This window comes from Pseudochaenichthys georgianus, chromosome 5 (genome assembly GCF_902827115.2).
Source record: "Pseudochaenichthys georgianus chromosome 5, fPseGeo1.2, whole genome shotgun sequence".
In the NCBI taxonomy this organism is placed as follows: Eukaryota; Metazoa; Chordata; class Actinopteri; order Perciformes; family Channichthyidae; genus Pseudochaenichthys; species Pseudochaenichthys georgianus.
The window spans coordinates 27,955,547-27,979,927 of NC_047507.1; the positions used below are offsets into that span (position 1 = coordinate 27,955,547).

General features: G+C 43.2%; 1 protein-coding gene across 3 annotated transcripts in view; it reads left to right on the forward strand.

Annotated features, from left to right (window-relative positions):
• Positions 1-24,381, forward strand: part of LOC117447078 (solute carrier family 12 member 5-like) — a 191,656-nt gene that overhangs the window by 90,601 nt on the left and 76,674 nt on the right. The window contains exon 1 of one of the 3 annotated variants that reach the window (XM_034083675.2): positions 2,401-2,812. The exons of the other annotated variants lie outside the window; for them this stretch is intronic. Coding sequence (XP_033939566.1) covers positions 2,758-2,812 — 55 coding nt within the window. The 5' untranslated portion in view covers positions 2,401-2,757. Of the gene's footprint in view, positions 1-2,400; positions 2,813-24,381 lie in introns of those variants that run through there. 3 annotated transcript variants of the gene reach the window in all.

Below are 24,381 nucleotides of genomic sequence, written 5' to 3' on the forward strand. Positions count from 1 at the left end.
GAGACTGGTCGACATGATAACTGCACATCTCTCTGAGGAACATGTGAGTCCACAGGTGGATGCTGGCGTAGATGAACTTTAGGTTGATTCATTGCTAAGTGACGATCCAATGGTAAATGGGGTGCATGGTGTGCAGCCATTCTTGAGTCTGCGCGACCACCCAAAGCCTCTAACAACACAAGTCGGCAGTCAATCATTCACGCACCAGCGACCATATGATGTGTGGACCACCATGCTACCTGCTGAGCCACAGCCCCCCCGCAGTGGTCTTCATCATGTTTAACACAATTGAGTGGCACTGTAAATTGTACAGGAACTGTTACTAGTAATATGTACACTTGACAGCTTATGAAAACACAGTCCCCTCTTGTGTCCTTGGGCAAGACACTTCACCTCAACTTGCTCCTGTGGGTATTGTCCACAGTGTAATGTGTAATGTGTATCTGTAAAGCACTTTCAGCACTGGAAAAGCGCTATAATAAATGTAAGGAATTATTATTTATAAAATAAATAAATATTAAAAGGTTTTAGATACATCCACTTAAATTCAAGATGCATAAGGTCAATGGTAAACACCGTCATTAATGTAAATACATAGTTTCCAGACAACGTTTGACACGTTATCCAACCATGATACCATTTCAAATGTTAGTTGGAGTTCAGGTGACATTTCATCTGAAGAGAAGATGATGTTGCCAAGGTATTCCACACATTTAAAAAAAATACTTTTATAAATAGCCTGCAACAATGCAACCTACCAAAGAATATAGACTCAGCTATGTTGTGATGCCCATCATAAGATGCACCTTTTTTATATGAAAAACTCAACCAAAAATAGACACAATGTGAGAAGCGATTGCCAGAAGTGTTAAACATTAAACTGGGTTGCTGTCCTTTTGTATGCACTCTGTCTGCTTGGTATGGTCTAATCATGGTGAGGTTGATTACTAGCCGCCAGTGATTGCTGCACGGCTGCAGGACATGTGCTATTGATCAGTTCTGCATTTACAAGTGTAGAAATCTGAGTGTACTACCCACATCCCTTGTGTAGCACCCCTGCTTACTTCACATTTGTTCATAAACATGACAGATCTGCACCCTCCTGTGTAACCAGTAGAAATAACCAGCATGATTTCATGTAAGTCACATTTAACCAATCGATTGCTTACGTGACACATAGTATAATGTCCATAAAGCAATGATGAGCAGGATGTTCAGGACACGACTGAACGTAATGTTTCCACTGCAGGTAAATGCAAAGGCTCTTTCCTTGTGGATGTGTGTGTTGTTGTTACAAAGTATTCACTGGTGTGAGTACTAATGAACAAAAGGAGAGACATGTATGCGTACACACAGCTCAGTAGAAAAGTCATTGTCAAGCTTCAAGGTATTGCTTGTTTGTAGAGCTTTTGTTTGAGACCTCGGTAATGCATTCATTCAGCAGTTATATCTTCCTCCTTCCCTTTTTGTTGAAATCTATTCTGTGCATCAGCGCTACCATGACGAAAAGCAAGATTAATTGCTTTCATATCTCTGGTGTGGGATCGCAACCGCTGGGACACACATAGACACACACAGACACATGCACAGTGTCTTCCCTACACACATTTCTTTTGCACACGGTACACAATGTACCCGATCAAAATGAATCTGCATGCATCAAAATGAGACCGGCCTAATTGACAGGGAGGCTTCGATGCTGTGCCGACGCCATCCAGCATTTCAGCTGGGACAAAACGTCTCTGCGCTAAAGAGGGGATTACGCATTGGCAATGGAGATGCAGAGCCATGTTGGAGCAGATGGGCAGGTGTGTGTGCATCTGTGCAACCCAACTGTATATCGCCTATACAGTGTGTCCCTCCATGTGTGTGCATCTGATGGCTCTCCATGTTTATCATAACTGCATACAGATGATGTTGATCGGGCTTGTTCGTCCCTTGAAGGATACCGAGTCTCTATTTGCATCTGACATTAAAGTAGGGAGCGCGCGCGGCAGCTTATTGCAAAGCTGACGGGAGAAAAAGCCGCTGCATAATCTACCTCTGTGAGCAGAACACATCAGAGCGGCTCTCTCTCTAACAGCATCTATTCCACTTCCCCAATCACCTCTCTGTCTGTCAGCTGCCATGAGAAGAGGGAGGGAGGGGGAGAGAAAGCTGTAGAAGAAGTCACACTACTGTTTGAATATGCAATGACTTTGGCAGCTACAGTGACTAAGCAACATCATCTGAGCAGGGGAGAGTGCTTTTGGTGTCTGTGAGTGGGAGAGATCAGGTGTGAGAAAGGCGACCAAAAGAAAAAGAGACAGCGAAGGAAGGAGGGAGAGAGTGCTGCTCTGAGGCGTTCCATCATCCACCAAACTCCTGCAGCTTTCCTCCTCCTCCTCCTCCTCCTCCTCCTCCTCCTCCTCCTCCTCCAGAAACAGAGAGAAACAGAGGACGAGAGAGCAACAGAGAGAGAGAGAGAGAGAGAGAGAGTCACGCTTACAAGCCAGCGGAGAAGAGACGTCAAGAGGAGGATCTACAGAGGGAAGAAACATCCTTCTCTCTTCTGCTGCCTCTCTGCGTGCATCCTACGGGCAGCGAGGAGCGAAGAGGAGCGAGGAGGATCCGGCTGGCATCTTTTCTACTCTGCTTCCCCGCTATTTCTGCGGCTGATCACAGTGGGTGGAGAGCAGGGAGAGCCGCCGAGAGCTCCATCGGGGACACCGCTCCGCAGCAGCAGCAGCACACCAAGAGAACTGTAGAGCAGCCGGGATGCTTAACAACTTGACCGACACCGAGGAGGGGGACGGAGGAGCCCAAAGCCAGGGTGAGTGATGGGATGTGTCACACACACGGGCACACATGCACACACGGGAACATTGAAATGGCAACGCAAGACACACACGGTATGTCCTCCCACGCAAACAGAGAGGCAGTGAATGCAGCGCAGGAAATGCTTCGTAAAGCACACACAATTTAGGTTGATGGGAGTGAGCAGTCATTGGGAAAGGGTGTGTGTGTGTGTGTGTGTGTGTGTGTGTGTGTGTGTGTGTGTGTGTGTGTGTGTGTGTGTGTGTGTGTGTGTGTGTGTGTGTGTGTGTGTGTGTGTGTGTGTGTGTGTGTGTGTGTGTGTGTGTGTGTGTGTGTGTGTGTGTGTGTGTGTGTGTGTGTGTGTGTTACAGCACAGTACGGTGGTCGGTTTGCCTCCTCTGCTGCTGCTCTTACTGCAAGGCTGTTGTGACAGGAATAGTAATGGGCTTACTCCATACGATGAATGGATAGTGTAAGGGCACCACAGCCTTTTCCAGCACATGCACCAACTTGCATTAAAACACACACACACACCAACATAACACACGTCAACATGCAGACCTGCAGACAGCAATGATGTACGGTGCAGACACGTCAAATAGTTGGTTCATTCTACAACGCAAACTTAAATGCTCCCATCGCATATGGTTATATGTGGACAGGCGGTATGGGCATGTGCACGCTCTCACACACACACACACACACACACACACACACACACACACACACACACACACACACACACACACACACGACTACAGATACCAAGCCCCCACTGCTGCTAATCCCATCGCCCCCAGCTGTCAAAATCATCCCTCCGACCAATCCCCACGGCTGAGCCCGGGCCGGGGTCCCTGCAGGCTCCCATAGGAAACCTGTGGGTTGCTGGGCTGTGCGGCGCTCGGCTGGGAGCGCTCTCCCCGTCTGAAAGCGCAAACCTTCTCAGGCCCCGACGGAAATGTAACGTTGTGACGGGAACAGCGCTGCACATTTAGAAACGTGTTAAGTCATGGAATCCCCAGTTCCTCTCTGCTATATGTTGAGGATTGTTGAAGCTCTGCCCACTTGTCTATCTCTCAAGGCCCCGGCTTTCTCTCCTTCACTGCCCTCTTTTCTTCCATGTGGCTCTCTCCATTCCCTCTTTGATGTGTCCCATTTTGCATTGAGGTACAGATCTCCTCGTTGTCGCCGGGACTCCCAGGATGCACTGGAGAGACAGGTTGTGGATGAGAGGACATCACTATGCTGCTTCTCCTACCTGTGAGGGCTTAATGATAAAAATAGACCAGCACTGGGAACATGAATATTTAACTTAATGCGGGCATCTCTTTTCTTTCGTGGGGGGGGATTACAATGGTGCGCTAAGAGCTTGGATAGCGGTTGCAAGAGGTTGGCGACAGGTTTTGAAGCATGACTCCGTTTTATGAGTGCGACGAATCGAAACCATCAAGGGCAGGTTACCGAGCGTGACACCGAGCCACATACCGGCGCACGCAGGAGTGTTAGGCTAACGAGATTACGTGAGCGTTGCTGTCTTTGTGTGTGCTTCTACCTCTTAGCACTGTGGAATCTCCCATCTGATTGTGTGTCCGCATCCGTGTGTGTGCAGAATGGAGTTTCCAAGTTGGCACACATGTTCAGTTGAGTACACTTTAATTTGCGTGTGGTTGTAGCTCACCACCTCTCCTGCAAAGTGTCGATGTCAGATTTTCATTTGTCAGGCGGTCCCTTTTTATCTGCTCCTGGCATGGATATTACCTATGTGTGTACTGTGCACACAGCTGGGGTGGGACCCTTAGAGAGGGGGATAAGTGCCCACCACCACCATCTCCATTCAGCACATCTCTCTTTCCCCCCCGTGTCACTCTCTAATTCTATCCTTCTCTTTTCGTCACTCTGCAGTAGAGGCATCTCTCAGGATAGGACCTCATTCTCACACACACACACACACACACACACACACACACACACACACCCCCCTTTCATCTGAATCACGGCCTTGCTAAGCTAGCTGTGCAACAACCTGAATAACTCTGTTTAGTCATCAGTACTATGCAGCAGCGGCTCCAGATAGGGAGGGCTTTCCGCCTCTTTACAGTAGCAATGTCAGAAGCTGTCGCTGTCCGCTGTCCCCCGGTGCTGAAAGCTGCTCTCTCCCCCCTCCCCTCTCCCCTCTCCTGACTCCAGTTGCATGTATGCACATCCAGAAGCTCAGGCTTGCCTTGCGCTGTCCAAGGTGCTGATTTATAGCCTTCATTACCCGGCTGGGTCACAGCCCAGGAGAGGACAGCACAGGGTGGGTGGGTGGGTGTGTGTGTGTGTGTGTGTGTGTGTGTGTGTGTGTGTGTGTGTGTGTGTGTGTGTGTGTGTGTGTGTGTGTGTGTGTGTGTGTGTGTGTGTGTGTGTGTGTGTGTGTGTGTGTGTGTGTGTGTGTGTGTGTGTGTGTGTGTGTGTGTGTGTGTGTGTGTGTGTGTGTGTGTGTGTGTGTGTGTGTGTGTGTGTGTTGTATAGGCATGCAAAGATGAAAGGCATAATTGTCAGGGACATTTAAAAAAGGTTGTAAGGGAAGAAGTGAACGCCTGTTGACTCGAGGCCTGATTTACATATTCATAAGTTACTCTCCCACCATATTTGTATTATGTGCAGATTTTCTCTTTGGAGTGTCACTGGTGCGAGGAGGAAGTGGGATGCAATCACAAGTTGAAGGAAGGGTGAAGCTGATGCAGTGATGAGCTGTAAACAGTGTTTACTTCAGCAGTCAGAGCCCTCATTGTTTACGCATTAAGACGAGCTGCTCGGGTTCTTGTTAGTAGCAAAAGGGATTTCATGCTACTTCTCCAAACGTTTGTTACCGTCTGCAGTTTTCATTTATGTATTCAGTCGCTCATTAATGTGTCACTTCAATTTAACGCTCCAGTTTAATGAGTGGTTTTTGTAACGTGTGCATAATTGGATATTGCTCAGCAGGTCAGCTGAGTGCTGTTGGCCGATTCCCTCCACACATCTGCAGGATTATTTAAAAAGTATTATCACCTAAAACAGCCTTTTTAATACCTTTCAACATGCTTCTTCTGTATAACGCATCTTAATCAAGTACGCACTGGAACATATTAATGATTAAAGACTACAAATAAAAACATTCACTAGAAAAAATATACAGGTCTAAAGGCTTGGAAACTCAGGTTGAATCAACATCTTTAATAACGTTAAAAATATCTAAGATATCCTCTCTGGAAAATGCATTTCATTGATATAAATAGGTAACTTTAATATTGAATATATTAAACATTATGAACATATTCTATGCATTAGGAAAAAAAAGTAGTTCTAACTTATATAAAAACATAAATACCATAAATAGTAACTTTGGTGGCTGCTTTTTATACCACTCCTTGAGCGGCTTGTTGCACAGGGAGCGAGTACTTTTCAAACCGGAGAGCCCAGCACAGTAAGTTATGTCGATGGGTTCAAGGTTCACGTCCTGCCATCTGCATCGCTCCTGAAGACAGACACAAACAAATAGATGCATAAAAAAGCCAAAACTTTTATGTTTTTATCACTTTATCAACGAAAGCTGGTTGTCAGCATTGGTAACAAATACATGGCATTTCCTGTGGTCGCTTCACAATAAAAAGACGACCTGTCTTTCTCCAGGTATTCACTTTGAATGAAGCAGCAAATGGAGGACATGTCCATTCTGCTATAGAAATAACAGCTCTAAACAGCATTGGAACAATAAACAATATTAAGACAATTCATTATATTTCTGCCAAAAATACCAACCATAAAAAAGTCAGGGTTTTATTACAGAAGACGTTTCATGTGTTCAATCTGTATTTACCGTTGGAATCTTTGCATTGCTTGCTTATGTATTCATGACTGGATTTCATTCAGGTTTCATCCTCTTAAAGTCATTTAGGCATGTATTTGTTGTATATGATATTAAACTGAATGTCGTTGTGTTCTGGGCTGATTGTCAAAAAGACGTCATTGCACTTTAACGACAACATTAATTTGAGTACATCTCATTCGGCTGTGGGAAATTTTTTAATGTTTTTAGACATTTAATAGCCAATAACTCTTTCACAGATTAATAAAAAAAAAAAAGCCAGCAGATGAATTAATAATGAAATATCCCTTCATCCTCTCATCCACTCATCCTCTCATCCTCTCATCCACTCATCCCCTCTCTGCAGCCAGAGCCTACTCTTGGTCTGGGCTGTGAATAGGGTTGTAATGATGTTTTAGTTATGGCTGACTACGTAATACTGCAAAATACTCCCCGGGGCCCTCTCCTACTGTAGGGAGGCAGTTGTTGTGCATGCTCAACGTCATTATTCTCTGTCTACCCTCTCTGCGACTTATCTTCTGTGAATGGAGAGAGAGAGGGCAGAAATGCACTGTAAGTGAGAGAGATTGCTGGCTAATACAGAACGCAGCCACTTGTTACCCGGGGAAGGTAGCTCTCTGGCGGCACACAAAAACATGCATTTTCAGCAGCTTAGCGCTAAAGTGTATCCTCTCCACATGAGTAGACAAACACATAGGCATGCCGTCCCCTGCAGCACGGCACTGTTTAGGTCGGGTTCAATACGTGATTACCGTGTCAACAAGCTTAATTGGGTACAGGCGAAGCTTTGAGAAAGACAAACGTTATAAAGTGCAGAAATACTGTTTTAAAAAAATACAATTATTTACCACCAACATAATAAGTTATATAATATTAATAATGACAATAAAGAAAAAAAAATATATCCGTATAAAATATATATATATATATATATATACATACACTATTTATAGTGTGCATCACAATACAACATATGCAAAAATACTGTTGACCAATTAAGTAATACAAAATAAAGTTGTGCTTTTATTAGCTGCTTGTAGCTATTCTAATTCCTTTTTGCTCTAATAATAACCAAATGCCATGTTAAACAAGTCCCTTGCTTTTGAGTCAGAGGTATTACTCATTGATGTACCAACCACCATCTTGCACATGTCTTCTGGAGTCCAAATATAGATTGTAATTACATCTCACCTAATTGAATTTAGTTAAAGTTAGGGATGAATAAAGCATAGATATAATAGCTGGTGTAACAATGGGGCAGATGAATTGGTGCCTTCTAGGCAAGGCAAGTTTATGTATATAGCACCTTTCAACACAAGGCCATTCAAAGTGCTTTACAAAAAACGAAAGACATTAAGAAAATGGCATTTAAAATCAGTCATTAAAAAGAAAAGATAATAAAATAAACATTAAAAGAAAAAATACATGGATAAAAGTTACAGTGCCGTTTAAGATGTAAATAGTTCTTATTAGAGTATGGTTACCATCAGTGGTGGGTGTCCATATATAATGGTTGGGTGTGCATGCATTGGTTTGTCAATTCAAAAGCAGAAGAAGGTATACTCAGCAGTGAAGGGCTGTTGACACACTGTTCTGATGAAAAGCTCGCACACAAGCATGTGCAATCAGGAGGACCATGCACACACACACACACACACACATTCAATTGATTCAATACAAATGTTACTTTACTTGTGAGAAAAACATGTCTAAAAAACTTGTATTAAGCATTTCACTGCCATTGACTTCAGAGGTGTCTACGTATTTCGTGTTTAACTTGATCACACTGTCAGCTTCGTGCTTGATTATTCATTAACACGTTTTGTTCTGTCTTACCTTTAAAAGAGAAGCTACTTTTCTCTTCTATATATACACACAGTTTACCCATTGTTTTCCAAAATGGCATCACTGACACCCTTCACACATTCAGGTGTGTAGAGATTTTCTTTTTTACAATTTGCATGTATATCTTTATGAAAGTACTTAACTTAAAGAGCCTGTGACACCATCCCAACAACTGTTGTGCAATGAAATATTGGGCTACTAGTAATCTCGAACCGTCAGTTTAAAAAAGAAAAAGCGATACCGTTTCGTTAAATATCAATAATTTCGAACATCGCGGGGAAATTCCTTCACTCATTTTGAAGTTTTGGGGGAAGCCGGAAGTGACGTCAATGCGGGAACGCTTCGAGAGCCAAACACGGACAAAGTGTGTTGTGTCATGCGTAGAAATGGTGAATTACTGAGTTTAGGCACGTTAATAACGTTTTAATGAAGTTGACTACAGTATATTCATATTCGTCAGTGCTTTCATGTCAATTCGGCGACATAAACATAAATGATCGTGGTGAAGATGATGATTACATTAGGATTAAAAATCGGGAGTGAGAGCTGCTGAATTTCCTCCCGTCGGATGTGATATAAAAACAAATCGATTATTTTTCTGGTTATAAACTCAAGTGGATGAAACTACATTTATTAGTGCTTTCATGTCAATTCGGCGAACATATGAACACATTAAATGATGAGTGAGGATGATGATTAAAAATCGTTTGTTTGAGCCGGTCTGCATTTACTGATGAGAAAACAAACCGATGCTTTTTGTAGTTGTAGTACACCAACATGGATTAAACGTGTGGTTTTTTACCACAATGTTGGGGAAATTAATGGATAAAATGCACGGATTATTATTATTATTCCCACTCTGATCGGGATACTAGGTCCACCGTTTCCCCGCAGCGAGGCTCCCCCATTGACAATTTACGTGGGCTGGGTGCAGTGGCGGACCGGCCATCGGGACGAATCCCGATGGCCGGTACCGAAGTGGGCCGGTCGGATAAGTAACTAGCACATCCCCCATAGGCGGCGCGTGAGGCTCAGGTTTGAGAAGGCTAAATAACTTCTTTTACCTGACGCTGCCCGCCTCCGGCGTCTATAGAAAAGAGATGAACTCAGTGTGCGGAGTTTAAATCTCTCAAGTCATATTACAGGATAAAGGAAATACAGTTTAAACTGCCGTATGCAGAGAAGACGCCGACGTGTCGCACTTATCATTCATATTACATCATCAATCAGATCATCGATCATATAATATCATAATATATCATATATTTCCTTATCTGAGTCAGCTTCTCCAGCCTCATCTGGCCGTGCAACACTCACAGTGTCACAGACTGGATGCAGAAGTATTATTTAACACATTATGTCGACGAAACACTCGAGACAAATGTAATTAAAGTCAGATCCACTCGTGTCTTAGACGTGAACGCGCTCTCAGCTGGAGAGAGAAACCCTGGCTTGATTTACCGAGTTGATAACCAGCGTCGTAGGACCGCTTAGCGAGATCTCGTTTGTTAGTTTGTTGTTAGTTTGTTTGCTACTCAAACATATCCAGGGTCTGTTGAACTGGCTTCGTAGTACAGGGCACAGGTGGCGAGCAGCGCTAAGGTCAAAGACACAGACATTATACATTATATTTGTATTTTACATCCCCCGCTCCCCCCGTTGACAATTTACTAGCGGTACCGAAGTGGGCCGGTCGAGAGTCCCGGGATGATTTTTAGTCCCAGTCCACCACTGGCTACATGGCCATATGATCGCCCATATTGACGCACCTCATTCCTAAACTTCTAACAGATACAACATAAACCGATCCTTCAGCCTCATATGAGCTCTCAGACACGTTCAACATTAACCTGTCATCGCTGTCTGAGCTTGCTGCTGTGTGCACCATCGTGCGTTTACATCCGACTGTATATATATAAAGGTTTACATGCAGATGCTGGGATCCTGGACGGTGCAGCTGGAGCGCTGTGCCCGCAATGACGTCACCCATCATTTGGCGGGACTTGAAGAATCTGCGAGAAGATCCAGAGAATTGTCAACATTGAAGGGCAGATTAATGGTTATCAAAGTACAAATATCCAAAATCAGTTCAGTAACGGTTTAAGGGGACAATATGTACTCAAATTGATGGGTTTGGATGATGGGGGAAAACCGTGTCACAGGCTCTTTAAATGTGGTTATATTGCATGTTAGAATAAAAGATAAAATGCACTCAATTGAATTACAATATTACAGCACTACAAACCCCTTGACAGCAACAGAACCAGTGGGAGGAACATACAGTTGCAAAAGGGTTTCTGAGTTAAAAGACTTCTAATGGATGGTCCCATAGAGAGATAGATGGCTGGTTTCATGGAGAGGAAGCAGAGGTCAGTGCAAGTGAAGGAAAGAGATGAATCATGCCAGAAGAGCTCAACCAAGCCGAACACAGGAACCTTCGTCATCTCTTCCTCAACTTTACTGACAATCTAATGGAAATGTTGGCTTCTGTGGTCTCTTGTATTACAAAGCCAAAATATTACAAAAGGGAGTAAGAGCATAAGCATGCAGACACACATCAATGCATTAAAAGGTAGAAATGCATGTCTTATTATAGATTTAATGAAAAACATTTTTTTTTTTTCTCCCCCCGTTAAGATCCCCAGTCATATTTTGCAACTATTTGACTACTTATGTTAGAAAATAATACAATACTGCAAGCTTTTTGATATCAAAAGGCAATCATCTTGCCCTCCTGTAAAACACAGGTAAGGGAATACCAAAACACTTTAGCCAATAATAATGCCATCCAAACCGTTATTGACATATCACTCTGCCAAATGACTCTGTATGGTGCTATATTCAAAGCCAGCCCACTTCTTAGTGGTCCAATCAAATGTGAGGATATTATTTAAATTCCTGTTTGTAAATGTACAGTGCTCAAATATTAGATTTTACCAAAGAAGTACATCACATTGCAAAAGCTCTTACTTCAAATGTACTGGGACATACCTAAAACCAACTGTACCTAATATAAGTAACATGTTTCAATTTGCTTTATTGATCATCAAAAGGCAGAACAAAACCAGTAGATTATAGATTAAAGTGACACAGTAAACCACAGCTTTTTTTGAATACATTATATACATTTAAGCTTCATAAACTCATTATTTGATACTTTATTTGCAGAAGCAATTTACCTTTAATGGTCCTTGGGATTCTGAGCATCTCCTGAACATGTCCTATCAAAATGGAATGATTTGCTACAGCTCCATCACGGTGTGTGTGAATCTGCACACGGCAGCTCGAGTAAATCAAGACGCCCGCACCGGTGACGCAGCCTCGCTCTACTTCGGCTCGTAATTGAAGAGACAGAAGTCCTTGATGAGTCTCTCCATTTCCTCCCAATCTAGCATCACTGTGAGCGGCCGGTACCAGGCGATGGAACCATAATGAAAAGCAACTGTGTGTGTGTGTGTGTGTGTGTGTGTGTGTGTGTGTGTGTGTGTGTGTGTGTGTGTGTGTGTGTGTGTGTGTGTGTGTGTGTGTGTGTGTGTGTGTGTGTGTGTGTGTGTGTGTGTGTGTGTGTGTGTGTGTGTGTGTGTGTGTGTGTGTGTGTGTGTGTGTGTGTGTGTGTGTGTGTGTGTGTGTGTGTGTGTGTGTGTGTGTGTGTGTGTGTGTGTGTGTGATCTAGAAAGAGGCTTAATTGGTGGGTATGAGTGGGCAGAGGGACTGCAAGGCAACTGAGGTCAGCGGTGGACGTTTCTGTAGAAAGTAGCCTGGTCGCCTTGGATTAAAATCAAACACACAGTCTTGTAATTGGGCAGGGGAGGGGTGGGGTGGGGGTGGGGATGGGCACGGAGTGGGATCAATCCTTCACAGTCTGCTTCATCGTCAGGACTCTAATTCTTGCCAGCCGTTCACCATTGGACCGGCTATACACAAACACACACATCGTGTTTGGGATGGACGGGAATTCCTAATTAAGCAGATGGGCTCTGCACCAACATCAGGCTGTTGCTTTCACTTCACAGACTGAAGTTCAGAGCATGCAAGTAATACAGCTTAGACTTAGATGATGAACAAGTAGTGATTAATAAGTGACACATTACAGTGTAGATACAGTAATGAGGCAGCTCTTAAGAAGAGTGAGAACACATGGAACGTCAAGGACACATATAAGTACTCTCAGATGAGTATCTCCTCCTTCATCATAGATAGTGAAAAAAGAATATTTCTACACTTTGTTGATTTTTTCATGTCCTAATTATATTAGTGTTTGAAGTGGAGAGAGTTTAGACTTGTAATGCTGACAAGCTACCAAGTAAGGATGGGCGGTACACTGATTGGCTGCCTCTTAAATTAATCTTTATCAATTCATACATATTTTAGTGAACTATCAATTGATAATTACAGGGGGTGAAAATCCCAATTCCTCTTAGAAATGTTTCTGTTGTTTGACCAATCGTCCAAATCTACAACCTATTTGACAAACAATAGAAGAGTAAAGCAGTAGATCCTCAAATTCTGGTAGCTTTTATTGAAAGACTTGAATAAACTGATCTTAATCAACATTATATTGTGGTGGATATACCTTTATCATCATGTTTAAAGGTATTTACTGTTTTCCTATAGTTATTTTATACTATGAGGATTTATCATTGATTCCAGATAAAGTGCTATATCATAATAGTTATTGATATTGGGATATTATATGAAATATGGTGATATGATTGTGTTATGTATGCATGTTCCTTTCATAAACACTATGTCGGTTGTAGCATTTTGCCGTTAACCAAAATAATCAAATTGTGTTCTGATGATGTTTCCGCAGATGCAAACTGATTTATTTTGGATACAATGCCCTTTAGGAATTGCCCTAACCTGCTGTCCAGATATCACCGTCCCGTAAAGACCAACACTGATTGTAAATCTCCTCATTTGCATTATTGACCACATTAAAGCCTAATGGTCCTTTTGGCTTTAACAATGAAATGGCCAGAACTGGTGATGAAGTTTTAGCTTCTGCTGTCTCTTCAGTTTTCCTCTTAGTTCCTGGCCATTAAGATACCCAGAGTGTCATTAGAGGATATTAAGGTTCTCTAGTGGAGATGGTTTGGGAGGGGGAAGTGTGTGGGCGGACGCATAATGACATGTCTTGTTCCAAGGCAGTGAACAGTGGGGAGCATTTTTTTGTGTCATCTGTTATCAACCACAGGCTGATTTGATGCTTTCCCCCCAAGAGAAACCACTAACTTCTTTATTTCAAGCAAGACATTTATTGAAATTATTTTTAAAAAATATGGTTAATCCCAGTTTTATTTGATATCTTTGTAAAATAAACGGTTGTATTAGTTAATACTGTTCGCATTCATTGTGCTCCCCTTTAGACATTACTCGAAGTGATAGATACATGTACATTTCTGGATTAGGGCCATTATGAACAGGACACAAAGGGCAACACTATAATTTGAAAATGTTCAATGGAGGAGCTATCAGCCGAGCTGTTTGGGTAAATTGTCATTCATTGTAGAAAGAGGACACTTTACCCCCTTTTGCGGGAATAAGCTAGACAGATAATTCTATAAAACACGCACGTTCACACAAAACAAGAAGCAGATTACATATCATCAACTCAATGGTTCAATTTGTTTAACAGTCCATGTGCCTATACGGCTGTTTGATGTCTTCACAGCTGTAATCTTTCATGTCGTAGTGCCATTTCATGACGGTGTCTTTTGGTCTGGATCAAACAGACATGAGGAGAAGATAGAAGAGCCGTACAGAGGCACACTTACCGTGATTGATGCTGCTGTTATTGGCTAATAGCCTCTGTGAATAGTGCCTGCATTAGTGACGGACACACACTGCTTTGTGTGTTGTGCACACACACAATCATTTCAGCACAGCATATATGATTTCAGCTCATATAATAATTGACCATACTTATAACTTCTTACATTCACATTTCAGGTGCATCGCGTCACACGCACATAACCAAGGCATCCACTCCATAGCATCTGATTCAATTATTGCCTTAAGCCAAACACTTAAACACAGCCCAGCTAAGTGGACGTAGAGATGTCAAATATAATCTCACAATCAAATATTTATGTCTCTAGGTATGCGTTTCATTCACTGTTCCCCTGGGCGTCGTGTCGCCTTGGCTGATCACTTAACTCCCCGCCTCTCCCCCTGTCTATCCGTCTCTCTCCTGCTCTGTGACGACAGCTTAGTTGACATGTCTGCAAAACTCCCCGACAGCCGAGTGTCTGGGGCTGATATGCCTGTATGAATAGTATTTCCCATTTTCCCGCGGCCCAGAGAGCCTATCGGCATCCTCAGCAAATGGAACTAAACCATCTGTCAGCCGGGCCCCTCCACAGGCGGCGCAGAGCCGTGCCACTTGCCCCGTGTCCCATCTCGGCCCTCAATAGGAACCCATTTAGCTATTGTCACACGGGAAATGGAGCAACTTAACTGGAGAGCTGTGGGATTGGTGTGGTGTGTGCCGCAGCGTAAGTACAGAGGATTTCTCCAGGCGCTCTCAGCGTTTCATGTTTTATGTTCAGCAAGCAGGATAAGAGGATATTCTGTCTCTATGGATTCCCAATTTACAGACGTTATATACATTTTTAGGTACTTGACAAGATGAAATTGCACTATTTGTCACATTTATACCTCTGATTTGATAACAAATGGGTTCCCTTCTTTGGAGGTAAGGTTATAATTACAATTGATTAAATGACTCCATGTGTAATGTAAGGGGGTTCACTTGACCTGACTCTGCAGTTTCCCACAGCTCGACAGTCCATCATCTTCTGTTACTGCTCAGGTGCCCTCTGCAGCATCCTGGGAAAAAACTATTACAACTTATTCCACTCTACTTCCCAAACATCATTCAGCAGAAAAACAAAGTTAGCAACTAGCTGGTGAACACCGTACAAGACACAGATATATCCTAGTGGACATCAACAAATAAATAAATTAAAAATGTTCACCAGATGGACAGAAGCACGACTCCAAATGAATTTTAATGTTGCCGCATTCATAGCTCGTATTTGCTGGACGTGTAAATTGGCAGCTGTTTCCTAACACGTTCATCATAACAGCTTTACAAGGTGATAAAATGTTGTTTGCAGCTTGCCAACAAGTCGCCACGGAAAATCAATTATGACTGCCTTAACGAAATGTTGTGTGACACATCATCCCACGGCCCCAAAAGGTCCCAAAGGAGTTCTTGGAGTGGACCTCAAAGTTTGATAAAGTCCATTTAAAGCATGTTTCATGTTAGGATTATCTTGACGTCACAAGAAAGAAACACCATAAGTACAAGATGGTTTTTGGATCATTCTTCTCACTAAAGGAAGACATGGAATTAAGTTGTCTATCTCTGTCCATCTATCTATGTCAATGAACACATACGTTTGAGAAACATTCCATGATATTCCATAAGCAATAACCTCCAATGGAAGACCAACACAGACCACATCTACAAAAAAGCCAACCAAAGGCTATTCTTTCTGCGGCAGCTCAAGAAATACAGAGTGAGGAAACATCTCCTAATCCAGTTCTACGCAGCCATCATCCAAAGCATCCTCACATCATCCATCACCGTCTGCTACAGCAGTTCAGACAACCTCTCCCGGAATAAACTTCAACGTATCATCAATAAAGCATCAAATCACCTGCAGTCCCCTTCCATCACTCGAATCACTTCACCACCAACGAACTGTCACAAGGGCAACGAAAATCATTTCTGACCACCCAGGTCACCATGTCTTCCAACTTCTGCCCTCAGGGAGGCGCTACAGGTCACTGTCCGCCGAAACCGCCCGCGTCAAAAACAGCTTTTTCCCCTTTGCAATACGGACACCAAATGGACTCTAAATAACCCCAATGAACAATAACAATCCACCACACCTTGAACTTTATGTTATGATATGTCTTTGCCCTGTGCTGTGTGTTGTACTTTTTATTGTATGTTGAATTGTATGGAACAAGCTGTAATACTCTGCACTGAACACGAATTCCACCAGCCTGGCTGTGTGGTCATTAAAGATTCTAATCTAATCTAATCTAATATTGTTTTCTATTGTTCGTCTTATTTCAACTCTAAGACGACAGATTTGTATTGCTTTACAAGTCTTTTTCTTGACTGATTTGAATATCTTTTATCATGTTCATTCTGCACCATTCAATTGATGGTAGTGACACATTCCACCATTGTGACTCTCGTAATGAATGCATGTATTCAGGTTTTCTGAATGCTATGATGAAATAATGCAGCTTTCGACTTCTGCTAAGGGACATGAAAGCCCCAGGCTTCTTAAAATAGAAGCCTTTATGTTTAACTTTTTTGCCGTATGTGTGATCCATCAGTGCCATATATTCCATAAATGCTTAAAACGGCCATCAACACTAGAGCTTAAAAATGGTACGTCTTTCTAAGGGTATCACATATATCAGCCCATTTCCTACATGTCGGCCTCTAAGAAAGAGATTGCTACAGTACATGCATGCTCCCGTCTGTGGGAGCGAGAGCTTCTTTTGACCTCCATCCAGTAATCCCTGGACCTCGACTTACACACTGCTGATCCGTCCTCATTTGCTATGTATCGTCTTCTTCCTTTCCCGCCCTGTCATCTTGGTCCAGGATGTCTAGATTAGTAAACCCAACACGTCCTAATCCTCTCATCCTCAGTATCCGTAGCGGCCTACCAGACTGGTCATCAGACCGCTACTTTTTTAGCTAAGCACAGCCAAGGACGTTGGCTCGGCAGCTCTTTATCACAGCTGGGCCGTGCCTCAAGTCCTCTCTGCTACCCAGTACCCAGTCAGCTAAGAGTAATCGTACATTTAGATCCTATGGGTTGCTAATGATGGAGCTGTTTTTAAAAAAAAAACATGTTCACCCCATAGACTGTATATATAAAGGTTCACCCTTGTGTTTCCCTATTATAGCGTTTTTCACCTTGGTTGGTGATTGGCTGATGATTACACAAGCCAAAAAAACTTTATGACATCATAAAGTGGCCAAGATCTGATCAGCTCATTTTCAGACAGGTTTTATATAAATGGATCAGGACAAAAAAAGAGGGTGGCTTTTTTCCTAAAACTTTCAGAATCTCTTAACGCAGAGGGGACACATGTTTGTTCATGAAAAAGATGAAGTGGATTTTGCATTATAGGTGACCTTTAAAGTCAAACTACGAAGCCACTCTTCTGCTTTTCCACCATGTGTCTCACTCTTCAACCCCTCCTCCTGTTTCCTCTCAGCGTCTCGTCCCCTTGTCCCGGCCACGGTTCAGACTCCTCTTGGACGTGATTGCTGCAGCTCGTCACACATTCACTTCATTTCATTATCGTTGATGGTGCAGAGGGAGGGATCGGAGGAGCCTTTGATATTTAGTAGGCACAATGTGCAGAGAGAAAGAAACTCATGAGATGGTTGAGGGGGTGGGGGGGGGCTGTCTTCACTGCTCCAGCACATCAAAGGATTCCTCAGCAGATGTCTCTAAACAAGATGGCTGCCAGGTCAGCTTAGTCAATGAGCTCAGTAATAAGAACAGGTTGCTGTTTGTACAGCAGTCATGCGTTGGTCCATTTTTTTTGGTTGATTTTTTAACTTGCTCTGAGCTTTTTCAATCAGAGGCATTTTTACTTGAATGAATTAAAGTATCTTTTGATCACAAAGAGAGAAAAACATTTTCTGTGAATGCCAATGAATTAGTGTCTCCCGTCTGCTCTTCCTGTAGATGGAGAGATCAAAGAAAAGAGTTAAAAGAAAAAGTATGCCTATGGCTTTGTGTGTTTTTGCCTCTGTGGCAGCTGTCATGCTCTGTTTCAGAGGAGGGAGCAACGGGGAATAATCATCTGTGCTTGGTATGTTCTGGGCCTGAAGGCCTGACAGGCCTAATGGTACTTGGGTGGCCAAACAACGTGTGACTGAATGAGGCCGTTAGATTCATATTTGGGATGTTACTGCAGGAGGCTAGAGATGAACACTTTCATTACATCTGTGAACATATACTTGTTGTTTCAGAAGCCCACTGCCTCATTCAGCGCTGCAGCCACAGCTCATAGCAGCTCCTCTTTTATCTGATAAACATGGACACAGATGGCATCAAACTAAACATTATGCAAACATCTCTGCAGCCTCCAGGGTTACTCCATCTGAATGCTTGACTTCTGGTATGCTCCAAAATCTTCCAAGGCTCATTTACTGAAGAAAGCCTCTCTAGCCACGGGTAATTATGTTTTTGCCCAGCGAACAAACCATTATTATAATAACTTTCAGTGTGAGCATTATCCATCCTATTACAAATAACATATTGCATATTGCCGCAGTGAAAATATTTTCCGAGCTTCCCTGCTGCTGTAGCAACCAGCAGTCTTCCTGGCTCCATTATTCAACAATGCAGGCACTTGCCTCTAGGAATGATATAGGCAGCAACACTGTCTCATGCATACAAATGGGAAGGTTAGCATGTGATCCATCCTAGAATGGATCGCAGTCTCTGGCTTTGGCAAGAAGAAAAAACATGGTAGCGGGATTAAAGTGCTGCCCCAACCCCCCCCCCCCCCCCCCCCTCGTGAGTAAATGTGAAATGACGTCAGATGGACATATAGTTGACTTGTTATCTGTCCACCGAGAGCATAAGGAAGCTGCTCCGATGGTCAAGCAGTCGCTCTGCTCATATTTCTGGGACAAGAGAGAGAGAAAGGGACTGCATGCAAGCCCTTATCCTCTGCTGCATGGCTAGTTGCTATAGCAACATGACTTCGCATTCCTTTTCACCCGCCGTTTTTGATCAATTCTCACTCTTGCCTCTCCCTTGCCAACCTTCCTTTGTCATAAAATGCCTCGCCACTGCGGCTGACTTTCCTACACTGCAGCCACGTTTGCTGTAATGCCTTTAACAGCCCCCCATACGGTTATTAATAGTCTGTTTGCAATCATGGCTTCCCTCCTCCTCACACATACTAGTGGCAACTGCAAAGGTAAAGCACATTTGGAGTGTCCCAACGTGAAGTCCCTCTGGTGAAAGCATCATTATCTCCCTTCTAATGCTGACTGCACTGCTCTGTGTGGGGCAACACCACTCATACAGAGCCAATCATGCCCCGAGCTAATGATTCATCAGGAGCCAGCAGTCTCCAGAGCATCCCCGGACCACCTAAGCTGCCGCACAGTCCATCATGGTCTTATGGACAAACTACAGCTGTTTGAAAGAACCTTCATTAGACTCAGAGGGCATCCCTTCCTCTCTGGAGGCATCAAGGAAGAATAAGAAAACTGTGTAGCTCGAGGTTAGATGCGACACTTGCAACTCCCTTTACGATGTATTTGAACTGTGTGTCATAGCTTTCCTCATTAGAACCCTGTTTTCTTAAAAATGGTAGCGTGCTAATTAGCCTGTTTTTAATCAGGCAAGTGAAAGCGGAGCTGTGTGCAGGGTCTTGCGTAATGGGTGTATAGATGGATAGTGACAGTCAGTCGTGCTTTAGGAAGCCAGGCATGCGGGGAGTAAAGCCTGAGCTGCGGGCACTGAGGCGCGATGACTGGGCTCTCACGTAAAAGTGCATTCTACTCCGTGTGATCTGCTTATAGTTGATCTATTACGTATGAACACAATGTTCTTTAAATTAACAGGCACCTATAGAGGCCTACCGTTTCAGAAGCATTTCCTGGTTGATATATCTGATTACAAAAAAGATCTTTCTCCCTCATACGGGCACAGAAACACTCATGCATATTTGTGAAAAGAAATGCACTCAGTCCTATCTTCCTCCACTCTGCTTATTGCATGCAGTGCAATCACGCAAGTGCCTCTACTTATCTAATGCACAGATGAATGGCTGATCATCAACATGACGCATTACGGAGGAACAATCTGCCGTTGTTTTCATAGAACGTCTCTGATGACCTGGCCATGGAGAGGGATAATTGGATCCTCTCACAAATGATTCTCTCCCGTTCACGTGCACTGTGCACGGCTGTGCAGTGAGGTGGTTTCACTGAGCGCTTGCAGAGGGAGGGAAAGCTAACCATGTATGAATATGGTTGCCGCAAATGTTGAAAAATGTGCAGATGAACAAGAGCGTGGCATATTTAAAAGGATGTGTAGTTACAGGGAGGAGAAACAAACACAAAACAAGCGTGTGTTACTCTAAATGAATGCACATGGTGGCACTAATCTCCCAGCTCATTAGCGCAACATCTGGAGTAGGTCACACGGTCCTGCCACACGGCAAACAGAGGAAGTTACAGGAAAATGCACTCTCGCCTATCACACGGGAGCTGTATTGTCACATATGCACTCTTATACAATCATGTACAAACACGAATGCACGAACAAAGACAAACCAGGCAACGTCATCTTGTGAAACGACACTCTCTGCAGTTTCCTCTGGATTCCCATAGAAGCGATGTAGGTGTGCCTCCATTGTTCTTTGGACTGACGGACACGTGCAGGTGGAGGGCAGCACTGAGACGCCTTCTTCTTCCCCTGGTCTTAACGGCTGTTTTTGTGGAGGCAGAATGCCTGTAGAAGTGTATGATTGGAGAGGTGATACGTTGTACAGGGAAACAACAACAACAGTTTTCTTCCTTCTTGATGAGTCCTCGCTTCCTGCTGTTGCTCGTGCTCTCCCACTGCGGGTTGTGTGAACTGTGAGAAACAAGCAGACCTGGGTCCAAAAGTGGCTGGATAGTTTTTGTGTTTGATTTAACAATGTGTCACCCAAAAGGACTAGTCAGCGAGTCCCACAAAGTAACTGAATAGATTTTCAAATCGGAATAATGGGCCACCATGATGGACAACTTGCTCAACTCCTCATGAACTCCCTCATTGATCCAGTTCTTCAAGCAGGACGGAGACAACACCATTAGTGTGTGAGAAAGAAAGAAAGAATGATTTCAGTCCAAAACCACATAAGTTAAAGATTAGCTTGCCTACATTATTGATTTGTGTCTGCAACCCTTGCCTGGGTCTGTTAAAAAGTAAGTTGGATGTGTCTATTAGTAATACATGTTAACATTAAAACAAAATAACCTCTTGCCTATAATGGCATATGCTTAATTAACCTTCAAAATAAACTTAGCAAGGCGTTTTAGAAATACAACTTCAGAAAAAGCTGAATAGCCTTTTTTATATTATTCTTTGAATTTGCTGCTTCTCTCTTGGAGAAATGATTCAACTCAAAGCGTTTCTGTTCCAATCGCCTCTTTTCTAGAAAACCTATTTCGAGGAAACCGAAGCAAGTGTGTGTCGGAAGCGAGGCATTGTTTGGGATTGAATAAAGGGCTTGTGCCGTTAGCATTAGCCGTGATAGCCAGGCTGATTGAGCAGACAATGCAAATGGCTGCCTACAGATTGGACGTTCAAATGGGTCTCGCAGATTGCCAATTTCTATCCAAAAGATCTAACAATATGCAAAGCTAAATGAAACAATGTCATTGCATCAAATGGCTTACCTTATTGGAAACAGGAGGACAAATAATCAGACCGTGCACATCATGATTTTCTTTCAAGTAGTAATTTGCCTGACATTAACATCAAGAGTGGTTATGAGACACACAGATGCCAGCTGAGGGGTTGGACAGCTCTTGGTGTTTCCACTGGCAGTGCCCATCATGGGAGCCTCTCTGCGTACATCACTATGCCAACTCTCCACCATGCCAGTCAGCAGCAGCAGCAGCAGCAGCACCGCTAAGTAGGTCACGCTGCAGTCACACTAGCTCCCCTGCTAGAGAAGGCGAAAAGAGATACTCAAGTAGAGAAAAAGAAAAGATACAAAAGAAAGATGGACAGAGTAGAGGATCGTCTGAGAGGGACGAGGGCATAGCAGAGTAAGAAAGATCAGACTGAACGGAGTCTGAGGAGAGATGGCATGCTAACCAGAAAGGAGGCAGAGCAGTCACGAAACGCAGAGGAGCTGCTTTAGAGATGTGGATTTAAAAAAGAAAAAAGCTCCGATGATTCAAGAATGCAGCACGGAGCGTCATTCAGAGGGAACGAAGGTTGGGAGTAGATGAGCGAGGTGTACATAGAAGGTGACGGTGAGGCAGATGCCAGGACATCGTACACTCACACACCCGATCTGCGCCGACACGACACATCGTGAAGATATTCCCTTCCAGAAGAGCCTGTATTGTTATTCCACTCTTATTCAGCAAACAGAGCAGTGTGCAGTCTTAGAGAGCACCTACTCTGTGAGCCATTCAACGAGAACATCAAGACTCTGAAGTGCACTCACTTATGTCCATTTCTAAAACATTGCTATTTTGCGTAAAATAATTCACTGACATCCACTCCCAAAAAGAAACGAATGTTGTGTCATCATTTGAAAACCAAACGGGTCATTTCCAAGCTAAATGAAGGTTTGTTTGTAGTTGTTGACACGGCATACATGTTTTACAGATGAAAGGCTTCTTTTCTGTGACTGTACATTGTGCAGCACATCTTTCTCTCTTTTTTTCTTGGTTTATTTTGGTGCCACTTGCAAATAAATTACACAATTTAATTTTGGAGACAAGGATTACAGTGGTCTCCCTTGCCAGCTCAGACGGCGTCAGAGCAAACGGCACAAGTCAGGCCGTCATCTGTTCGAACTCTGTGGCTCTACCGCACATATTCAATAGATTCCCCATCACTGTACCCTGTACGCACATGTGAGTGAAACCTTTGAAACTCATTTTTTAAAAAGGTTTGTCGTGTGAAAGCAATAATCCTACGTGCAATTTAAGCTTGTTGAAAAATACAAAGATGACAAGGTGTACCCTGACTGCATTTGTTAAATTGTTTGATCATGTAAAGGGCTGAAACGAGCCAGAGCTTAAGTACACACATAAAATCGCTCATTATTTTTTCCAAATCACATATTTATTAAGTTGACTATTTCTGCCGACTTATAAGGCTGGAAGATATTCAAATTTGAGAGGAACAGGAAAAAGTGATATCTTGCCATCTTAGCCTCAGACTGATATGTGGTGACCTGGCCTAATGAGGATTTCGGTTTTTAAATATATGATATGTTATGGTTGAGTTAGCTTTCAACCAACGCCTCCTTTGTGAATCAATTATCAAAATGGTTGTAGATCAGTTTTTATTTGCTTGACTAATCACTTTACATACAAAATCTGGTAAATCAACAAATCCACTAGTGAATATAGTATTTCATGAAATTACGTTAAACAGCACTGTTGAAAAAAAAAAAATCTGGTGTCTTCACATCAATAGTGTATTCCACATCTCGACCTACCTTACTGTAGATAAAATAAGCTCAGTTTTCGAGTGTCTTCAACAATTCTTGCACAGGTCAGAGCTTTTGAGAACACACACACACACACACGCACACAAATACAAACACGCACACCGTGTTAACCGAGCACACTGTGACAGTTTAACACCCTCGTTATGTTATTATTACCTGTGGCCGTGTCAAGAGCCTCTAATGCCAAAGTCAACGCCCTTTAAAGGAATCACTCACATCAGTGCTGTGCGGGTCTCTCCTCCTCCCTCTCCTTGAACTGTTTGCCATGCAGAGGGTGTGCAGCCCTCCCACTCAGCTATAGTAGCAGGGGGAGGAAGAGGAGAGAGTGACAAGGGCAGGAAGAGAGGACGAAGAGAAAAAGAGCACCGACACATTTCGGGGGAGCCGATCCTATCCATAGATCTGCGGAAAAATGAGCGATTTAGCTTTGACCTCTTCCTTTTTAAAGAAGACTCCAATCAGACCGTGTCTGTATGACCCTATTTAAATATCTCTCATCGTGCTTCTTATCTGAATCATGCCCTCTGCAAGCACTGACTCATGGTGTTTAGTGTTCTCTAACACAAAAAACTCGGATAAGAAGTGATCCATCAATGGATGGAAAATGTCATGGCAACAGCTGCTCCGTCCTC